General features: G+C 48.1%; 2 protein-coding genes across 8 annotated transcripts in view; one reads left to right on the top strand and one right to left on the bottom strand.

The window, feature by feature from the left end:
- The window catches only part of MCM10 (minichromosome maintenance 10 replication initiation factor), a 118,437-nt gene extending 105,262 nt beyond the window's left edge, over positions 1 to 13,175 (bottom strand). For 2 of the 5 annotated variants that reach the window (XM_073551257.1, XM_073551258.1), the window contains exon 1: positions 12,919 to 12,939. In XM_073551257.1, coding sequence (XP_073407358.1) covers positions 12,919 to 12,923 — 5 coding nt within the window. In that variant the 5' untranslated portion in view covers positions 12,924 to 12,939. Of the gene's footprint in view, positions 1 to 9,162; positions 9,196 to 12,918; positions 12,943 to 13,028 lie in introns of those variants that run through there. The other 3 variants (XM_073551260.1, XM_073551259.1, XM_073551261.1) reach the window with 3 other exon arrangements.
- Positions 13,176 to 13,235: 60 nt separating this feature from the next.
- THAP9 (THAP domain containing 9) overlaps positions 13,236 to 15,220 on the top strand; it is a 79,902-nt gene continuing 77,917 nt past the window's right edge. Inside the window, exons 1-2 of one of the 3 annotated variants that reach the window (XM_073551264.1) lie at positions 13,236 to 13,388; positions 14,449 to 14,542. In XM_073551264.1, the coding sequence (XP_073407365.1) occupies positions 14,463 to 14,542 (80 nt within the window). In that variant the 5' untranslated portion in view covers positions 13,236 to 13,388; positions 14,449 to 14,462. Of the gene's footprint in view, positions 13,389 to 13,776; positions 13,921 to 14,448; positions 14,543 to 15,220 lie in introns of those variants that run through there. The other 2 variants (XM_073551262.1, XM_073551263.1) reach the window with 2 other exon arrangements.

Genomic DNA, 15,220 nt, shown 5'->3' with positions numbered 1-15,220 from the left:
AGCCCCGAGTCAGGAGGGCTAATGTCCAGAAACACTGGAGCATGATCCGACCATAGAAAACTCCCGATAGAAGGTCTCGGGTTCCAGGCCAATGCACAGTGGCTAAGGAGAAAGAAATCAATCCTCCCATAAGAGTTGTGCGGTGTGGAAAAGAACGTATAGTCTCTTTCATTGGGATTACAAAGTCTCCAGACGTCAGCGAGTCGCAAATCCTGGAGGTCCCTTTTCAGTGAGGATAGCTGACGATATGAAAGATATGACTTCGCTGCCGTGGAGTCTAGAGTCGGGTTAAGAGTCATGTTAAAGTCTCCTCCCAGTATAACCACCCCCTCAGCAAACTCAGCCACGATCTTCAGGAAAGATCTAGCAGCTCGTATTTGGTCCCGGCCGGGAGCGTACCAACCCGCTATAGTATATGTGGTTGAAAAAATTTGAATTTTCAAAAGCACGTATCTGCCCTCCGTATCGACCAAGGTGTCCAATGTGTTATGCTGGAGAGATTTATGGAGCGCTATAGATACCCCGCGGGAGCGTGAATCCGGGTTCGCACTATGAAACCATGTCGTGTAGTGTCGGTTGTGAATATTAGGGATGTGTCCGACTTTAAAATGTGTCTCTTGCAAGATTACTATATTTACTTTTTTCTTATGCATACCATGTAAAATATGTGACCGCTTCTGCGGAGTATTAAAGCCTCTAGTATTCAAAGAGCCCAATGTTATCTTTTGTACAGTGGTCTTACTCGACATTGTATCCGCAGCGTGTGGTCAAGGATGCAGGTTACGGCTAACAAGATGGATCGGCTTCGGAGTCCTACGCCCGTTATTGATGAGGGAGAGAGAGCTAGTGAAGGGAGTGGGTATTAACAAAGAAAGTAGACGCGAAGTTAGAAAAAGGAAAAAGAGAAAGAAGACAAAGAAATAGGAAATTTTAACTATACGAGTGTAAATAAGCACACTCCAGGAAAACCTGTTGGAGGTAAAATATAACAGCTGCGTGCCTTGATGGCAAAACAGCGCCTCCGGGGGTTAAGTGTACAGCAAAAAGAGGAGTTGGAGACACCTTCTCCCCCGGTTCCCGACCCCGTAATGATTTAACCATCGTATTCCCTTTATAACGAGGACTGAACAGATAGAGAATATACGTATATTATCTAATTATAGGCTAGTGAAGCATACCCCAATTCTTAACTATTTTCGATATCAACAACACTGATAGTATTATGAATACTTCGCTTTTAAACTCAGAACCAATATAACCTTCTAGACTGCAAGTTATCCCTCAAAACATAACACCGCAGGACCACCTGCAATTCAGGACCAGGCATACTATCCAGCCTCGTCGTCTACCGGGTGCATGTGCCCTGGACCATCGGGCCGACCCCTGCGACGACGTTGCTGCTGAGGGTTCTGGCCTCTTTGGAGACCTTCAAGTCTATAGTATGATGGCAGGGGTGGCCAGTCAGGTATATCCACCTCCGTTAGATCCAAGGCAGCTGAGAACGCTGGAACTCCGCCAGGATGGCTCAAACAATGCACTCTACCTCCCTTCCGAACCCGAAGACAGAATGGAAATCCCCAAGTATAGGGAAGGCCGCGTCGTAATTCGTCTAAGAGGGGGCGGAGAGCTCTGCGTCTCTGTAGTGTCCATCTGGACAAGTCTGCGAAGAGCTGTATACGAGATCCCAAGTGGTTTATGGATTTTGCTCTCCTGGCTGCTCCCATGACCGCATCTTTAAGTTGATACTTGTGAACCCGGCATATCACATCTCTCGGTGGATCTTGCTCGCCGGGACGCGTGCCCAGGGACCTGTGGGCACGATCCAGTTCCAGTGGGGCATCCTGAGGCCTATCTAGTACCGAGTTAAAAATATCTCTCAAAGTGGTGTTCAACTCCTTGGGGGGGTATAGATTCAGGCAATCCCCTTACTCTTATATTATTTCTGCGTCCCCTATTCTCAGAATCATCCAGCATATCTGCTAGAGTTTGCAGCTGTCTTGCTTGTGCGGCTGTGGCGGCTTCCTGAGCCTCCATTCTTTCGGTCAGGGAGGCTATAACTAAGCTGGTCATGAGATTCCACTTTCTCACCACATTGTTGAATATCATCTCTTAGTACGGAAAGTTCAGCCTTATAGGAGCATTCCAAACGAGCAATGTACTGCTCCATATCCTGCTTCGTCGGGATATCTTTTATCTTATTGTATAATAGACTGAAATCAGCTCCCATGGGTGTTGCGGAGCACCCTGTTGTGGAAGAGGGTGATCTCCCGTGTTGCGGTGTCGGGAGTGCGTCTGGTCGGCGGGTTGCATTATTTTGTATATCTGATGCTGCAGTGTCCATCATCATGGGGTCCGCTGCTCCTAGTGCTGCAGGGACAACTGCGGTGGCCATGTCGACGTCTGGGGGGACACTGCCGCCTCTCTGACGCGGGGGGTTCTGCATTCATCCCCCCGGGGTTCCTATCTGATCCGCCGACCTGTGTCTGCGCGGAACCATCCGCGTGGTGCCCCTGTGATTGACGGGTCTCCTGGGCCCCAGAGGATTTATTTGGAGGGAAGAGTCTCACTGCCTGCTGGGCCCCCGTGGATGTGCCCCCGTTCCTCCCAGGGGGTCCCCTTCTGTCTGCCGTCTCACCAGATCTCTCTCCTCCCGCCTGCACCTTACTTCCTGGTGGCGGCGGGGCCTGCTGCGCTCCGGTCTCCACTCCTGTCATGGCGCCCGCGGCCTTCCTTCTTCCCGCTCCTATAAGGTAGCGGGAGATGCCTCCGGGAGTGCTATCGGGTGCTGAGGGGCCCGCGGGCGTATTCCCCCTGGTCCTCCTAGCCGACATCGGAAGGTGGGGTGAGTATGCTGGGCTCTGTTCGGGTCGGTCACCGGTGCGGAAGCGGGAGCTCTCTTACATGCGTCCTCACTCCTCGCTCGCCATGCCACGCCCCCCCAAATTTGAATTTTTATGCCCTTAAATCACAGAGATACGGCACACAAAAAACTTAATAAGCAACATTTCACATATGTTTACTTTACATCAGCACAATTTGGGAACCAAAATTTTTTTTTGTTAGGAAGTTATAAGGGTTAAAAGTTGACCAGCGATTTCTCATTTTTACGACACAATTTTATTTTTACGGACCACATCACATTTGAAGTCACTTTGAGGGGTCTATATGACAGAAAATACCCAAAAGTGACACCATTCTAAAAACTGCACCCCTCGAGGTGCTCAAAACCACATTCAAGAAGTTTATTAACCCTTCAAGTGCTTCATAGGAATTTTTTTGAATGTAAAAAAAAAAAAAAAAAATGAACATTTAACTTTTTTTTCACAAAAAAAAATTACTTCAGGTCCAATTTTTTTTATTTTACCAAGGGTAACAGGAGAAATTGGACCCCAAAAGTTGTTGTGCAATTTGTCCTGAGTAGGCTGATACCCCATATGTGGGGGGGAAACCACTGTTTCGGCGCATGGCAGAGCTCAGAAGGGAAGGAGCACCGTTTGACTTTTTCAAAGCAAAATTGGCTGGAATTCAGATCGGATGCCATGTCACGTTTGGAGAGCCCCAGATGTGCCAAAACAGTTGAAAACCCCCACAAATGACACCAATTTGGAAACCAGACCCCCCCCCCAAGGAACTTATCTAGATGTGTGGTGAGAACTTTGAACCTCCCAGGGCTTCACAGAAGTTGTAGGGATAAACCACTATTTGGGCGCATGGAAGAGCTCAGCCATTTGACTTTTATGGCTGGAACTGAGATCGGACGCCATGTCACGTTTGGAAAGCCCCAGATGTGCCAAAACAGTGGAAACCCCCCCACAAATGACACCATTTTGGAAACTAGGCCCCCCCAAGGAACTTATCTAGATGTGTGGTAAGCATTTTGAACCCCCAAGGGCTTCACAGAAGTTTATAACGCCCGGGCGTGAAAATAAAAAAAATATTTTTTTTTCCACAAAAATGATGTTTTTGCCCCCAATTTTTTATTTTCCTAAGGGCAACAAGAGAAATTGGACCCCAAAGTTGTTTTGCAATTTGTCCTGAGTATGCTGATACCCCATATGTGGGGGTAAAACACTGTTTGGGCGCAGAGCAGAGCTTGGAAGGGAAGGAGCACTGTTTGACTTTTTCAACGCAGAATTGGCTGGAATTGAGATCTGACGCCATGTTGCGTTTGGAGAGCACCTGATGTGCCCAAACAGTGGAAACCACACAATTCTAACTCCAACCCTAACCCCAACACACCTCTAACCCTAATGAGAAAATGGAAATAAATACATTTTTTTAATTTCATTATTTTTCCCTCACTAAGGTGGTGATAACGGGGGATTTGATTTACTATATATGGCGGGTTTTTATGTTTGGCAGCTGTCACACGCTAAAAGACGCTTTTTATTGTAAAAATAGTTTTTGCATCACCACATTTTGAGAGCTATAATTTTTCCATATTTTGACCCACTGAGTAATGTGAGGTCTTATTTTTTGCGGGACGAGTTGACGTTTTTATTGGTATCATGTTCTGGCACGTGACATTTTTTGATCGCTTTTTATTCCGATTTTTGGGACGCAGAATGAACAAAAAACAGAATTTCAAGAACTTCTTTTGGGGGGTGCGTTTACACCGTTCCGTGTGCGGTAAAATTGATAAGGCGGTTTTATTCTTCCAGTCAGTACGATTACAGCGATACCTCATTTATGTCTTTTTTTATGTTTTGGCGCTTTTATGCAATAAAAACAATATTATATAAAAAATTATTTTTGCATCACTTTATTCTGCGAGCAATAACTTATTTTTTCACTGATGATGCTGTATGGTGGCTCGTTTTTTGCGGGACAAGATGAAGTTTTCAGCGGTACCATGGTTATTTATATCCGTCTTTTTGATCGCGCGTTATTGCACTTTTTGTTCGGCGGTATGATAATAAAGCATTATTGTTTGCTTTGTTTTTTATTTTTTAAGGCGTTCGCTAAAGGGGTTAACTAATGGGACAGTCTTATAGGGCGGGTAGTTACGGACACGGTGATACTAAATATGTGTACTTTTATTGTTTTGTTTTTCAAAAAAATGAATTAGGGAATATATATTTTTTTTTTTTATAAATTATTTTTACACTTTTTTTTTTTTTAAACTTTATTACAAATGTCCCAGGGGGGACATAACTGTCATGCAACAGATCGCTTATGTGTCACATCACAGATCAGCACTGTCACAGGCAGTGGTGAAGGCTTCCTCATGCCGGCGCTTTGCAGGCATGAGGAAGCCGCCTCCCTGCAGGCCCCCGCCGCCATTTTGGATCCGGGGACCCGCAGGGAAGGAGGCCCCCACAGCAGCGCTGCACATTGCGCTGCTGCGGGGGTCTCAGGGAAGAAAGGAGGGAGCCCCCTCCCTGCCGATGCTTCCCTAAACCCCCGGTACATTGGGATCATGTTTGATCGCAGTGTGCCAGGGGTTAACGTGTCGGGGGCGGTCTGTGACCGCCCCTGACACATAGTGCCGGGTGTCAGCTGTGATAATCAGCTGACACCCGGCTGCGATCAGCGGCGCTCACTACGTGAGCGCCGCTGATCGCTATGACGTACTATCCCGTCCATGGGTATAGAGGCCTGGGTTCCATGGATGGGATAGTACGTCAGATGGCAGCGTTTTGAGCATTTTCTAGCAATGTCATGAGCTGAACCATTCAAAAAAATGCAGTGTAAACTAACCCTGGCAGGAATAAATGACGGACGATTTCCTGATGAACACTTACTAAAGCTCTGTCACAACAAACACTACCAGGGGATATAGAGAGCAATGACACCACTGGAAGAAATAAAAAATGAAAACTGCTAAAGTTCGTGGTGTCACCATCTTATGAAGGGACATTAGAACACCACGTCTACATCTACAGGGTTACCGGCGCCAGGTATTAAAACAAACAATGAGTTAAAATAAAATATGGGACCATATTCAGCTGCGCACCATTGTATCTACATGCAGCGAAGAGTAATTCCATAATGTAACTGCTGCAGCCAATTACCATCAACAACATTGATCGTCCACTATGCCTAGAAACACAGCATTGATGCAGCAAGTAACATGCAGGTGGTTGTTAACAGAGGCAACTACCTGCCTGTTCTATCCGACGCTGGCTCAGAGAAGTCACAGTCTGCTCCTGCTGACAATTCACGTCAATAGAACAGCTCTGCCGAAGTGGTGTGATTGCTGGTATCATGCAGTGGTATTAATGGTATTATGCAGCGCAGTCACGCGCCATCAACAGAACAGAAGGGAAGAAGCTGCTCTGGTCACGTCATTTCAGTGGAGGCCACTGAATCGCCAGCAGGAGCGGTCTGTGAGCCGGCAGAAGTCGGCTTTGGGGACAACAGGCAGGTAGTTGGCAACCGCGACCTTGTCAATTCTTAGGCACATAGTAAAAAAAAAAAGTTAACAGTCCCAGATAACCCCTTTAGGGTATGTGCCCACGATTAGAAAGAGCAGCGCTTTTTGGATGCAGCTCACTTGTGCCGAGTTCTACATTACAAGCAGAGTAGATGGGATTTATAGAAATCCTGTGCCCACTGTGCTTCTATGTAACGCTGCGTAAACTGACTCGCTGTGCGGTATTACAAGCCGCAGCATGTTAATAATCTGCAGCAGAGATGGTAAATCTGCAACAGCATTTTGGATGCAGAGAAAATACGTTATTTCTTGATTATGGGCACGTAGCCTCAATCGTGTGGCAATCAGTTATCTTCCATAGACGTTAGTGGCCCACAAATCAATAGACAACCCTGGCACAATAACATCACTAAAAAGCTACGGCAAGTATCCAGAATTGCAGAGAGACGTTGGAAGAAAACGCGTTCGCAAGATGATTTCACTGCACTCAAACAAGCAACACTCGAATTCAAATCCGCTCTCACCTCTGCTCAACAGGCCTACTTTACATCCCTTGTATCTTTCTTATCCCACAACCCCAAACAGTTGTTCAACACTTAACTCCCTCCTTCGCCCACCACTGCTCTCTCCGGCTTCCCTAATCTCCGTCGAGGACTTTGCCACGTACTTCAAAAATAAGATAGAGCAAACAAGGCAAGTCTTTGCTGTCCAATCACCACAACCCCTTTGTATACCAGACCAATGCTCTAACCCCATAACTTCCCTCTCCAAAATCACTGAGCTTGCTCATCTTCTCTACAAATCACACCTCACCACTTGTGCGCTTGACCCCATCCCATCACACCTCCTCCCCAACCACACCACCACTCTTATCCCATCCCTAACCCATCTCTTGAACCTATCACTAACTTCTGGTACCTTCCCCTCTGCTTTCAAACATGCCACAATCAAACCTATCCTCAAAAAGCCATCCCTTGAAACGAGCACTATGTCCAGCCATGTCCCCATATATTTGCTCTCATTTGCTTCCAAATTCTTTTATCAGCATGTCCACGCTGGACTTTCCTCTCACTTTGCATCTAACTCACTCTTCGACAACCTAGAATCTGGTTTCCGTCCCCACCATTCCACTGACACTGCCCTGACCAAATTTACAAACGACTTACTTACAGCCAAAGCTAACAGACAATTCTCTATAATCCTTCTAGACCTGTCCTCTGCTTTCGACACTGATGGCCACTGCCTCCTACTACAGATCCTCTCTTCCTTTGGTGTCAAAGAGCTTGCCCTATCCTGGATCTCCTCACACCTTAGCAACCGCACACTTAGCATTTCCTACTCCCATACTACAGCTTCATCTCGCCCCCTCTCTATTGGTGTCCCTCAAGGCTCTGCTCTAGGACCCCTTCTTTTCTCAATCTATACCCTTGGCCTCTGACAACTCAAAGTCCTATGACTTACAGTACCATCTATATGCTGATGACACTCAGATTTACCTCTGGCCCAGATGTCACCTCTCTGCTCTCCAGAGTGTATCAGCCATATTCTCCTTCTTCTCTCGCTTCCTCAAACTCAATGTGGACAAATCTGAACTAATTATCTTTCCTCCATCTCGCAGATCTTCCCTACCTGATCTAGCTGTCACAGTAAATGAACTCACACTTTCCCATGTCCCTGTAATCTGCTGCCTCAGAGTTAAGCCCCCTTCACACATAGCGAGATCGCTAAAGTGTCACCGATTTTGTGACGCAACAGCGATATCGCTAGCGATCTTGCTACATGTGACACTTACCTCTGACCCGGCCTCCCGCTGGCTATCGTTGATCGCAGGCGTACTTTATCTGCCCTATTGCGGGCAGAGCAGAGTACTGCAGTGCACATGCGCCGGGAAAGGTCAGAGAGGTCCGGAGGCTACGCACTGCAGTACTTTACTCTGCCCTCAACAGGTGTGATACTTACCTCCGACCGGCTCCCTCGCTGTCTGTCGCTGATCGCGTAGCTCCATTTCTCGTTGGGCGCTTCCTGCTGGCACCGACGAGCGACGCGTGGACGTCAGGATCGCCGCGTCTGAAAGGTAAGTAACGACCGCTGTATCGCTGCTGCATCGCTGTGAGATCTGCCTGTGTGGCAGCTCACTAGCAACCATTTAGCGATCCTGACCGGGTCATATCGTTGTCGGGATCGCTGGTGCATCGCTAAATGTCAAGGGGCCTTAAGGCCTCTTTCACACATCAGTTTTTTGCCATCAGTCACAATCTGTCTAATTTTGAAAAAAACGGATCCAGCGACTGATGCCGCTGGATCAGTTTTTTTCTCAATGACTTGTATTAGCAACGGATTGCCGCACGTTTCATCCGTCGTTCGACGGATCTGTCTGAAATTCTTTGTCCGTCGGACGTAGACAACGGACATACGAACATTTTTTAGTCGACGTTGAAAAATCGAACAGCGACGGATCTGTCGCTGTCCGATTTTTGCTAGAATGGAAGCCTATGGGCGACAGATCCATAGCTGTCCGACAAGTGACGGAATCCGGAGACGGATTCCATCTTTTTAACTGCGCATGCTCCGACACTGTGTGCGGGCTACGTGCATGTAGGGGGTCTGCGGGGCTATGCGTGTATGTGTGTGTATGCAGGCATCGTCCAAAGGGACTACAAGTCCCGTCGGGCTATGCCTGCTATAGTGACAGTGATTGATCGACACATAAGTCAATGATGGGACAGTAGTAGTTCCATCATCCGGTTAACATGCGAAATGTAAAAAACCAGACAGTCCATACTCACCATCTACACCTAATCCCCGAAGCCCTTGATCACCTGTAAAAAAAAAAAAAATTAAAATAACCCAACAATATACTCCCTGTGTCCGACGTAGTCCAATTAATACGAATGTCCCATGACGATCTCCCGTGGAGAGCTGCCACATCAGCTGATGCAGAAAAAAAGAAAAAATTCCAGCTACTATAAGATCCATTTATTGAGTGAAAAGTAAGACAGAGTTCACATGATAGTCTATTACGCGTTTCGAACACTCACCTTTTTGATAAAGAACACAGTGTGGGTGTTCGAAACGCGTAATAGAGACTATCATGTGAACTCTGTCTTACTTTTCACTCAATAAATGGATCTTATAGTAGCTGGAATTTTTTCTTTTTTTCTGGAGTAATAAACACGCTGGATGACTTGATTCCTTGCTCCCACACACCACAGGCTGTTTTCAAGTGAGCTGGTAAGCCCCTTTTTTTTCTCTACATCAGCTGATGCGACAGCTCTCCAGGGGCTCCAGTGATACAATGACGGAGATAATCCTCTGCATTGTATCACTCCGCCGACAGGTCACCGGAGTTCACCTGTCACTTTGCGGCACTACAGCGTGAACATTTTCTCACGCTGCAGTGCCGTAAAGCGAGAGGCTTATCTCCGATAACACACTGCTGGAGGGTTATCTCCGGTCAGTGTGTCATCGGAGGCCTATAGAGAGGTCAAATCTGCAGATGCGACAGCTCTATAGGGGAGATCGTCGTGGGACAATCATTATTAATGGGATTACGTTGGACAGGGAGTATATTGTTGGTTTGTTTTTTTATTTATTTTTTGCAGGTGATCAATGGCTTCAACTGGATAGGCGTACAATAAAAATTTTGAAAAAATGTGTCATGTTTTATTTCATTAAAATACTTTATTCTTGTGTGTTTTTTTAACCCTTTATTAATAGATTAATAATGGATAGGCGTCTTACTGACGCCTCTCCATTATTAACTGGGCTTAATGTCACCTTACAATAGCAAGGTGACATTAACCCCTTACTACACCATATGCCACCGCTACACGGCAGTGGAAGAGAGAGGCTAAGTGCCAGAATTGGCGCATCTTAGAGATGCGCCATTTCTGGGGCGGCTGTGGGCCGGTATTTGTAGCCGGGAAGGAGGGGGAATATCCAGGGCCCCTTCCTAGGCTATGAATATTAGCCCGCAGCTGTCTGCATAGCCTTTCTGGCTATAAAATATAGGGGGACCCCACATCCTTTTTTTTTGGGTCCCCCTATTTTAATAGGCAGTAAAGGCTATGCAGACAACTGTGGGCTGATATTCATAGGCTGGGAAGGGGCCACGGCATTCCCTCTCTAGAGTAGAAAATTACACGGGAGCCCATGCCATTTTTTTTTTTTTTTTTTTTAACAAAAACATGTTGTTCATTAATAAGCATTGGCCTTGCTATTATTTATCTATTTCTATCCATAGATATATCAAAAGATAGATACATCCATAGATATATGTATGGTTATATCCAGGGGTGGATTAAGGGTAGCCAGGGCCCGGGGCAGTTCAGACTCTGTGGGCCCCCCTCGTCACGTGACGGGGGTCACGAATCGTAGAGCCACACTCTACATAGAGAATAATGGGGCCTCCAGCACCGACCTCCACCCGCAGAGCCACACTCTACATAGAGAATAATGGGGCCTCCAGCACCGACCTCCACCCGCAGAGCCGCACTCCACAAAGAAAATAATGGAGCCTCCAGCACCGACCTCCACCCGCAGAGCCGCACTCCACATAGAGAATAATGGAGCCTCCAGCACTGACCTCAACCCGCAGAGCCGCACTCCACATAGAGAATAATGGAGCCTCCAGCACTGACCTCCACCCGCAGAGCCACACTCCACATAGAGAATAATGGGGCCTCCAGCACCGACCTCCACATAGAGAATAATGGAGCCTCCAGCACCGACCTCCACATAGAGAATAATGGAGCCTCCAGCACCGACCTCCACCCGCAGAGCCACACTCCACATAGAGAATAATGGAGCCTCCAGCACTGACCTCCACCCGCAGAGCCACACTCCACATAGAGAATAATGGAGCCTCCAGCACTGACCTCCACCCGCAGAGCCGCACTCCACATAGAGAATAATGGGGCCTCCAGCACTGACCTCCACCCGCAGAGCCACACTCCACATAGAGAATAATGGGGCCTCCAGCACCGACCTCCACATAGAGAATAATGGAGCCTCCAGCACCGACCTCCACCCGCAGAGCCGCACTCCACATAGAGAATAATGGAGCCTCCAGCACCGACCTCCACCCGCAGAGCCACACTCCACATAGAGAATAATGGAGCCTCCAGCACTGACCTCTACCCGCAGAGCCGCACTCCACATAGAGAATAATGGAGCCTCCGGCATCGACCTCCACCCGCAGAGCCGCACTCCACATAGAGAATAATGGAGCCTCCGGCACCGACCTCCACCCGCAGAGCCGCACTCCACATACATGGCTGCTCTCAGTGCTCTGTGCGCACAGGACCTGTGATGAGGTCACAGGAGGGGAGGAGACAGGGGTCACATGATCGGGGGCCCTGACACCTTACCTCCTGTGATCTCATCACAAGCCTTTGCACGCTACCAGCAGCATCAGCGTTCACGCTACTTGTAGATGCTGCTGGTAGCAGAGCACATAATGCCGCCCCCACGGTCACTCACTTTTAGGTGGGGAGAAGATGGAGTGCCATTGCAGCAGCCAGCAGGAATGTGGTGGGGGCCCCCTTAGAAGCTCTTGTGGTGGGGGCCCCGGGGCTGAAGCCCCGCCTGCTCTGCCTATAATCCGGCCCTGCGCGGTGGCGGATTATAATGGGGCAATTTACTGGCCTGGGCTGTGGGCCCCTTAACCCCACTAGGCCCGGGGCAACTGCCCAAATTGACCTCATTATAATCCGCCACTGGTTATATCTATAGATATATCTATCTATCCCATATCTATCTGTCTGGGTGTTTTTAAAAACTGATCCGTCGAAAGACGGAAGAAAAAACGGATCCGTTACACCAGTTTTTCACAATCTGCGACGGATCTATCGATTCGACGGATTGTGACTAACGTAAAAAAAAAACAGATGTGTGAAAGAGGCCTAAGAGAGTCACGCTGACAGACGTCTCGGGGGGGGGGGGGGGATTGCAGTCAGTGGGAACACCAGACCCCAATCTCCCACACATCAGTTATGGTCCCCATACATAGACTCTCGCCTGAACTTGGCGGCAGTCTATTGTGTATGGGGACTTAAAGGGGATGTCAACTACCCCTTCTCAAGCCTCATGTTTGCCCACAAGTAAAAGCACCTCCGATGGCGCTACAGCATTGTCTGCACGCACATTTCTGGGTGTCTTGTGTGGTGGTTGTTGTTGTGACAAGTGAACCCTGGGTCCAGTCAGCGCTGGTGTCACTGTCCCCGCCTTCAGGCAAAACAATCAGGAGGAAGTGACAGACCAACAGCGGCGGCCCTGATCATGGTCAATAGGTCCGAAGACCGTGACATAACCTCACGAGACCCGGAAGCGCGAGTGCGGACACCGCTGGAATGGTGCTGTCATGGGAGGCGAGTATAACATTGGGGACAAACAGAAGGAGCGTCCTCGTAGTGGACAACCCCTTTAATTATGCGGAATCCCGGGGTCATTCTGCGAACAGCCCATTTAACGGGAGACAATGTGCGCTCCCAGAAAGCCAGCAGGTTCAGAGCTCTGCTGACTGCGCTAGAAGACCCACTCACGACATGGTGACCTGCAGCCTCTCCGCCTGGTAAAGCTGCTGGCTTCATGTCACCCACACAGCATATCTCCCTCTCCGGCACTGCATTCACGGCGCAGAACTCCTCTATACCTGTATACCGAAGGCCTGAGTCCGCAGCAGTATATGACGTAAGGCTCCCGCACCGCAGAATGGCACTGACTGACGAACCGCACAAAAAAACACGCGCCAACTGTTCAACCAAAACTCCGCCCCTCAAGTGGACGTCATGACATTGGCGCGAGTCCTCAGACGTAGGAGAGGACGGCGCTCTGGGCGCACTCTATGGTTAACGTCATCACTTCCTATTGGTTCAGGAAGTAGCCGTCTCGAGCGCCATATTTACTCCTGGAAGCACAGAGCAGAGGCTTCAGTGTGTGGGCAGGTTGCCCTCCCTGTGTGTTGTGTGGCGGCCATATTTTGGTTGGTAGACGGTGGAGCCTCTCCTGTAAGGTTTGTGGTGAAGTTTGTAGCCGTAATGTAGCTGACGTGTGGACGCTGTAGAGTTACATTGCCAGCTGTTATTGTGCAGGATGCCGGAGTCAGCGGCGGGTTACCCTGCTCTGTGTGCAGCACAGGACCGCGCACAGCGCTGAGGAGCCCTGCTGCCTCCATGTTCCCCGCTGGCTATGCGCTAGGTGGCGGTTACATAACTATTGGCCACCCTCGGAATGGAGAGGCTGACCCTGCACTTCTCTGGGAAATCCTGCCATGTATAGCTGGTGGCACCAGCTGTGGGCGTGTCCCGGTTCACTGGCCAATCAGTGCTGTCTGGACTGTAGAGACACGCCCCTTTGTTAGGAAAACTGCTAACGCCCAGTTGTCAAATTATGTAGGGATTTCCAGGAGACATACCAGAGCAAGAGCACTCCATGGAGTTCCATCATTGTTCTATCACTGGGGACATGGGGAGAGGAGCCGGTCCTTCCTCCGGGCTGTGGATTCCGTACACCAGGCTCGGATCCTGCGCTTCTGGCTTTCCTCGGTCCGACTCCTTTTACATGGCTGATTATTCGTAATAACATCCAGATATTTCTCATCATTTACTTAATCAGGCTACTTAAGAACATATTTATTGGAACACAATTTTTTACCAAATTCCTGAGAAATTCACGAGCCAATCAGATTTGTTTTCTTCATTACTGATTCAAACATAAGGATAGGACCCCCACTGATTACTGCGGGGTCTGTCTGGGGTCTGACAGTTTTTACAATGGAGGGGAAAAGTTCTTCATTATGAAATTTTTCTTCCGTTCCAAAGACGAAACCCTATCGGAAACCACATGGACAACGTATAACGGATGTGTTAAACGCAGCCCCCGAACGCAATATGAACCCAGCCTTAGGGATGTATAAAGTTATACTACGGAGAATAGTGATGATTTAGGTAAAATATGCCAGCGAACCCCTGGGACAAGTGTGTAGGTAGATCTGGGAAGAAGTTTATCTACTTTCCATATACTGTGTATTATTTTACCGCTCCCACTGACAATGCATGTTATTCTTATTTCAGAGGACGCCATTAACATGCCAGTGTCATGTGCCGCCTCAGGTTGCAAGTCTCGGTACACTCTGGAGGCCAGAGAGAAGGGAATAACATTTCACAGGTAACGTCCATCTTTTGTCTATTTTTACCAAGCCTGAAACCTAAAAGGGAACTGTTATGAGCTCATTTTCTGCTCCACCAGCTGGGAGTTCTCCTTCCGTTCTCCCTCTGGTAGTGACAGGAGGTAGTGAGGTTAGTTTAATTGGTAATGGTCTGCCACCTGACGAGGAGGATAGTGATTGGATCTCTGGAGTATCAGACTGGATATAAGACAGCCAACGCCCTATCCTGTTGCTGGTGATTGTCTGTTTCTCAGGTTTTGGACTTCAGCTCTGCTCCAGTCATCTCAAGTTTGTTTTTTGCTAATGTTCACACTTGCTCTTGTTGGTCAACTCAGTTTTTGTGTGGTCAGCCAGCCCGACTGGGCTGTGCTGAATTTCCACTCTTAGGCCTGTTTCACACTTCCGTTTTTTCAAATCCGTCAAAATCCGTTGTTTTCCGTAAAAAAACGGATCCGCCATTTTTTGCAGGATCCGTTTTTTTTGTCCCATAGACTTCCATTACGGTTACCGCGGATCCGTCAAAAAAACGGATCCGTTTTTAAAAAAACGGATCCGTTGGCATCAGTTTCCGTCAAAAAAACGGAAACGGATCCGTTTGGCGGACACAAAAACGGAAGTGTGAAACAGGCCTTATTTATCTGTATGTGCCAATTTGCCTTTTTGTCCTTTATTAGATT

The sequence above is a fragment of the Dendrobates tinctorius genome, unplaced genomic scaffold (genome assembly GCF_039654945.1).
Source record: "Dendrobates tinctorius isolate UK_male_01 unplaced genomic scaffold, ASM3965494v1 ptg000174l, whole genome shotgun sequence".
NCBI classification, from domain to species: Eukaryota; Metazoa; Chordata; class Amphibia; order Anura; family Dendrobatidae; genus Dendrobates; species Dendrobates tinctorius.
The sequence above is the reverse complement of the archived record's forward strand: the minus strand, read 5'-3'. Positions and strand labels throughout refer to the sequence as shown.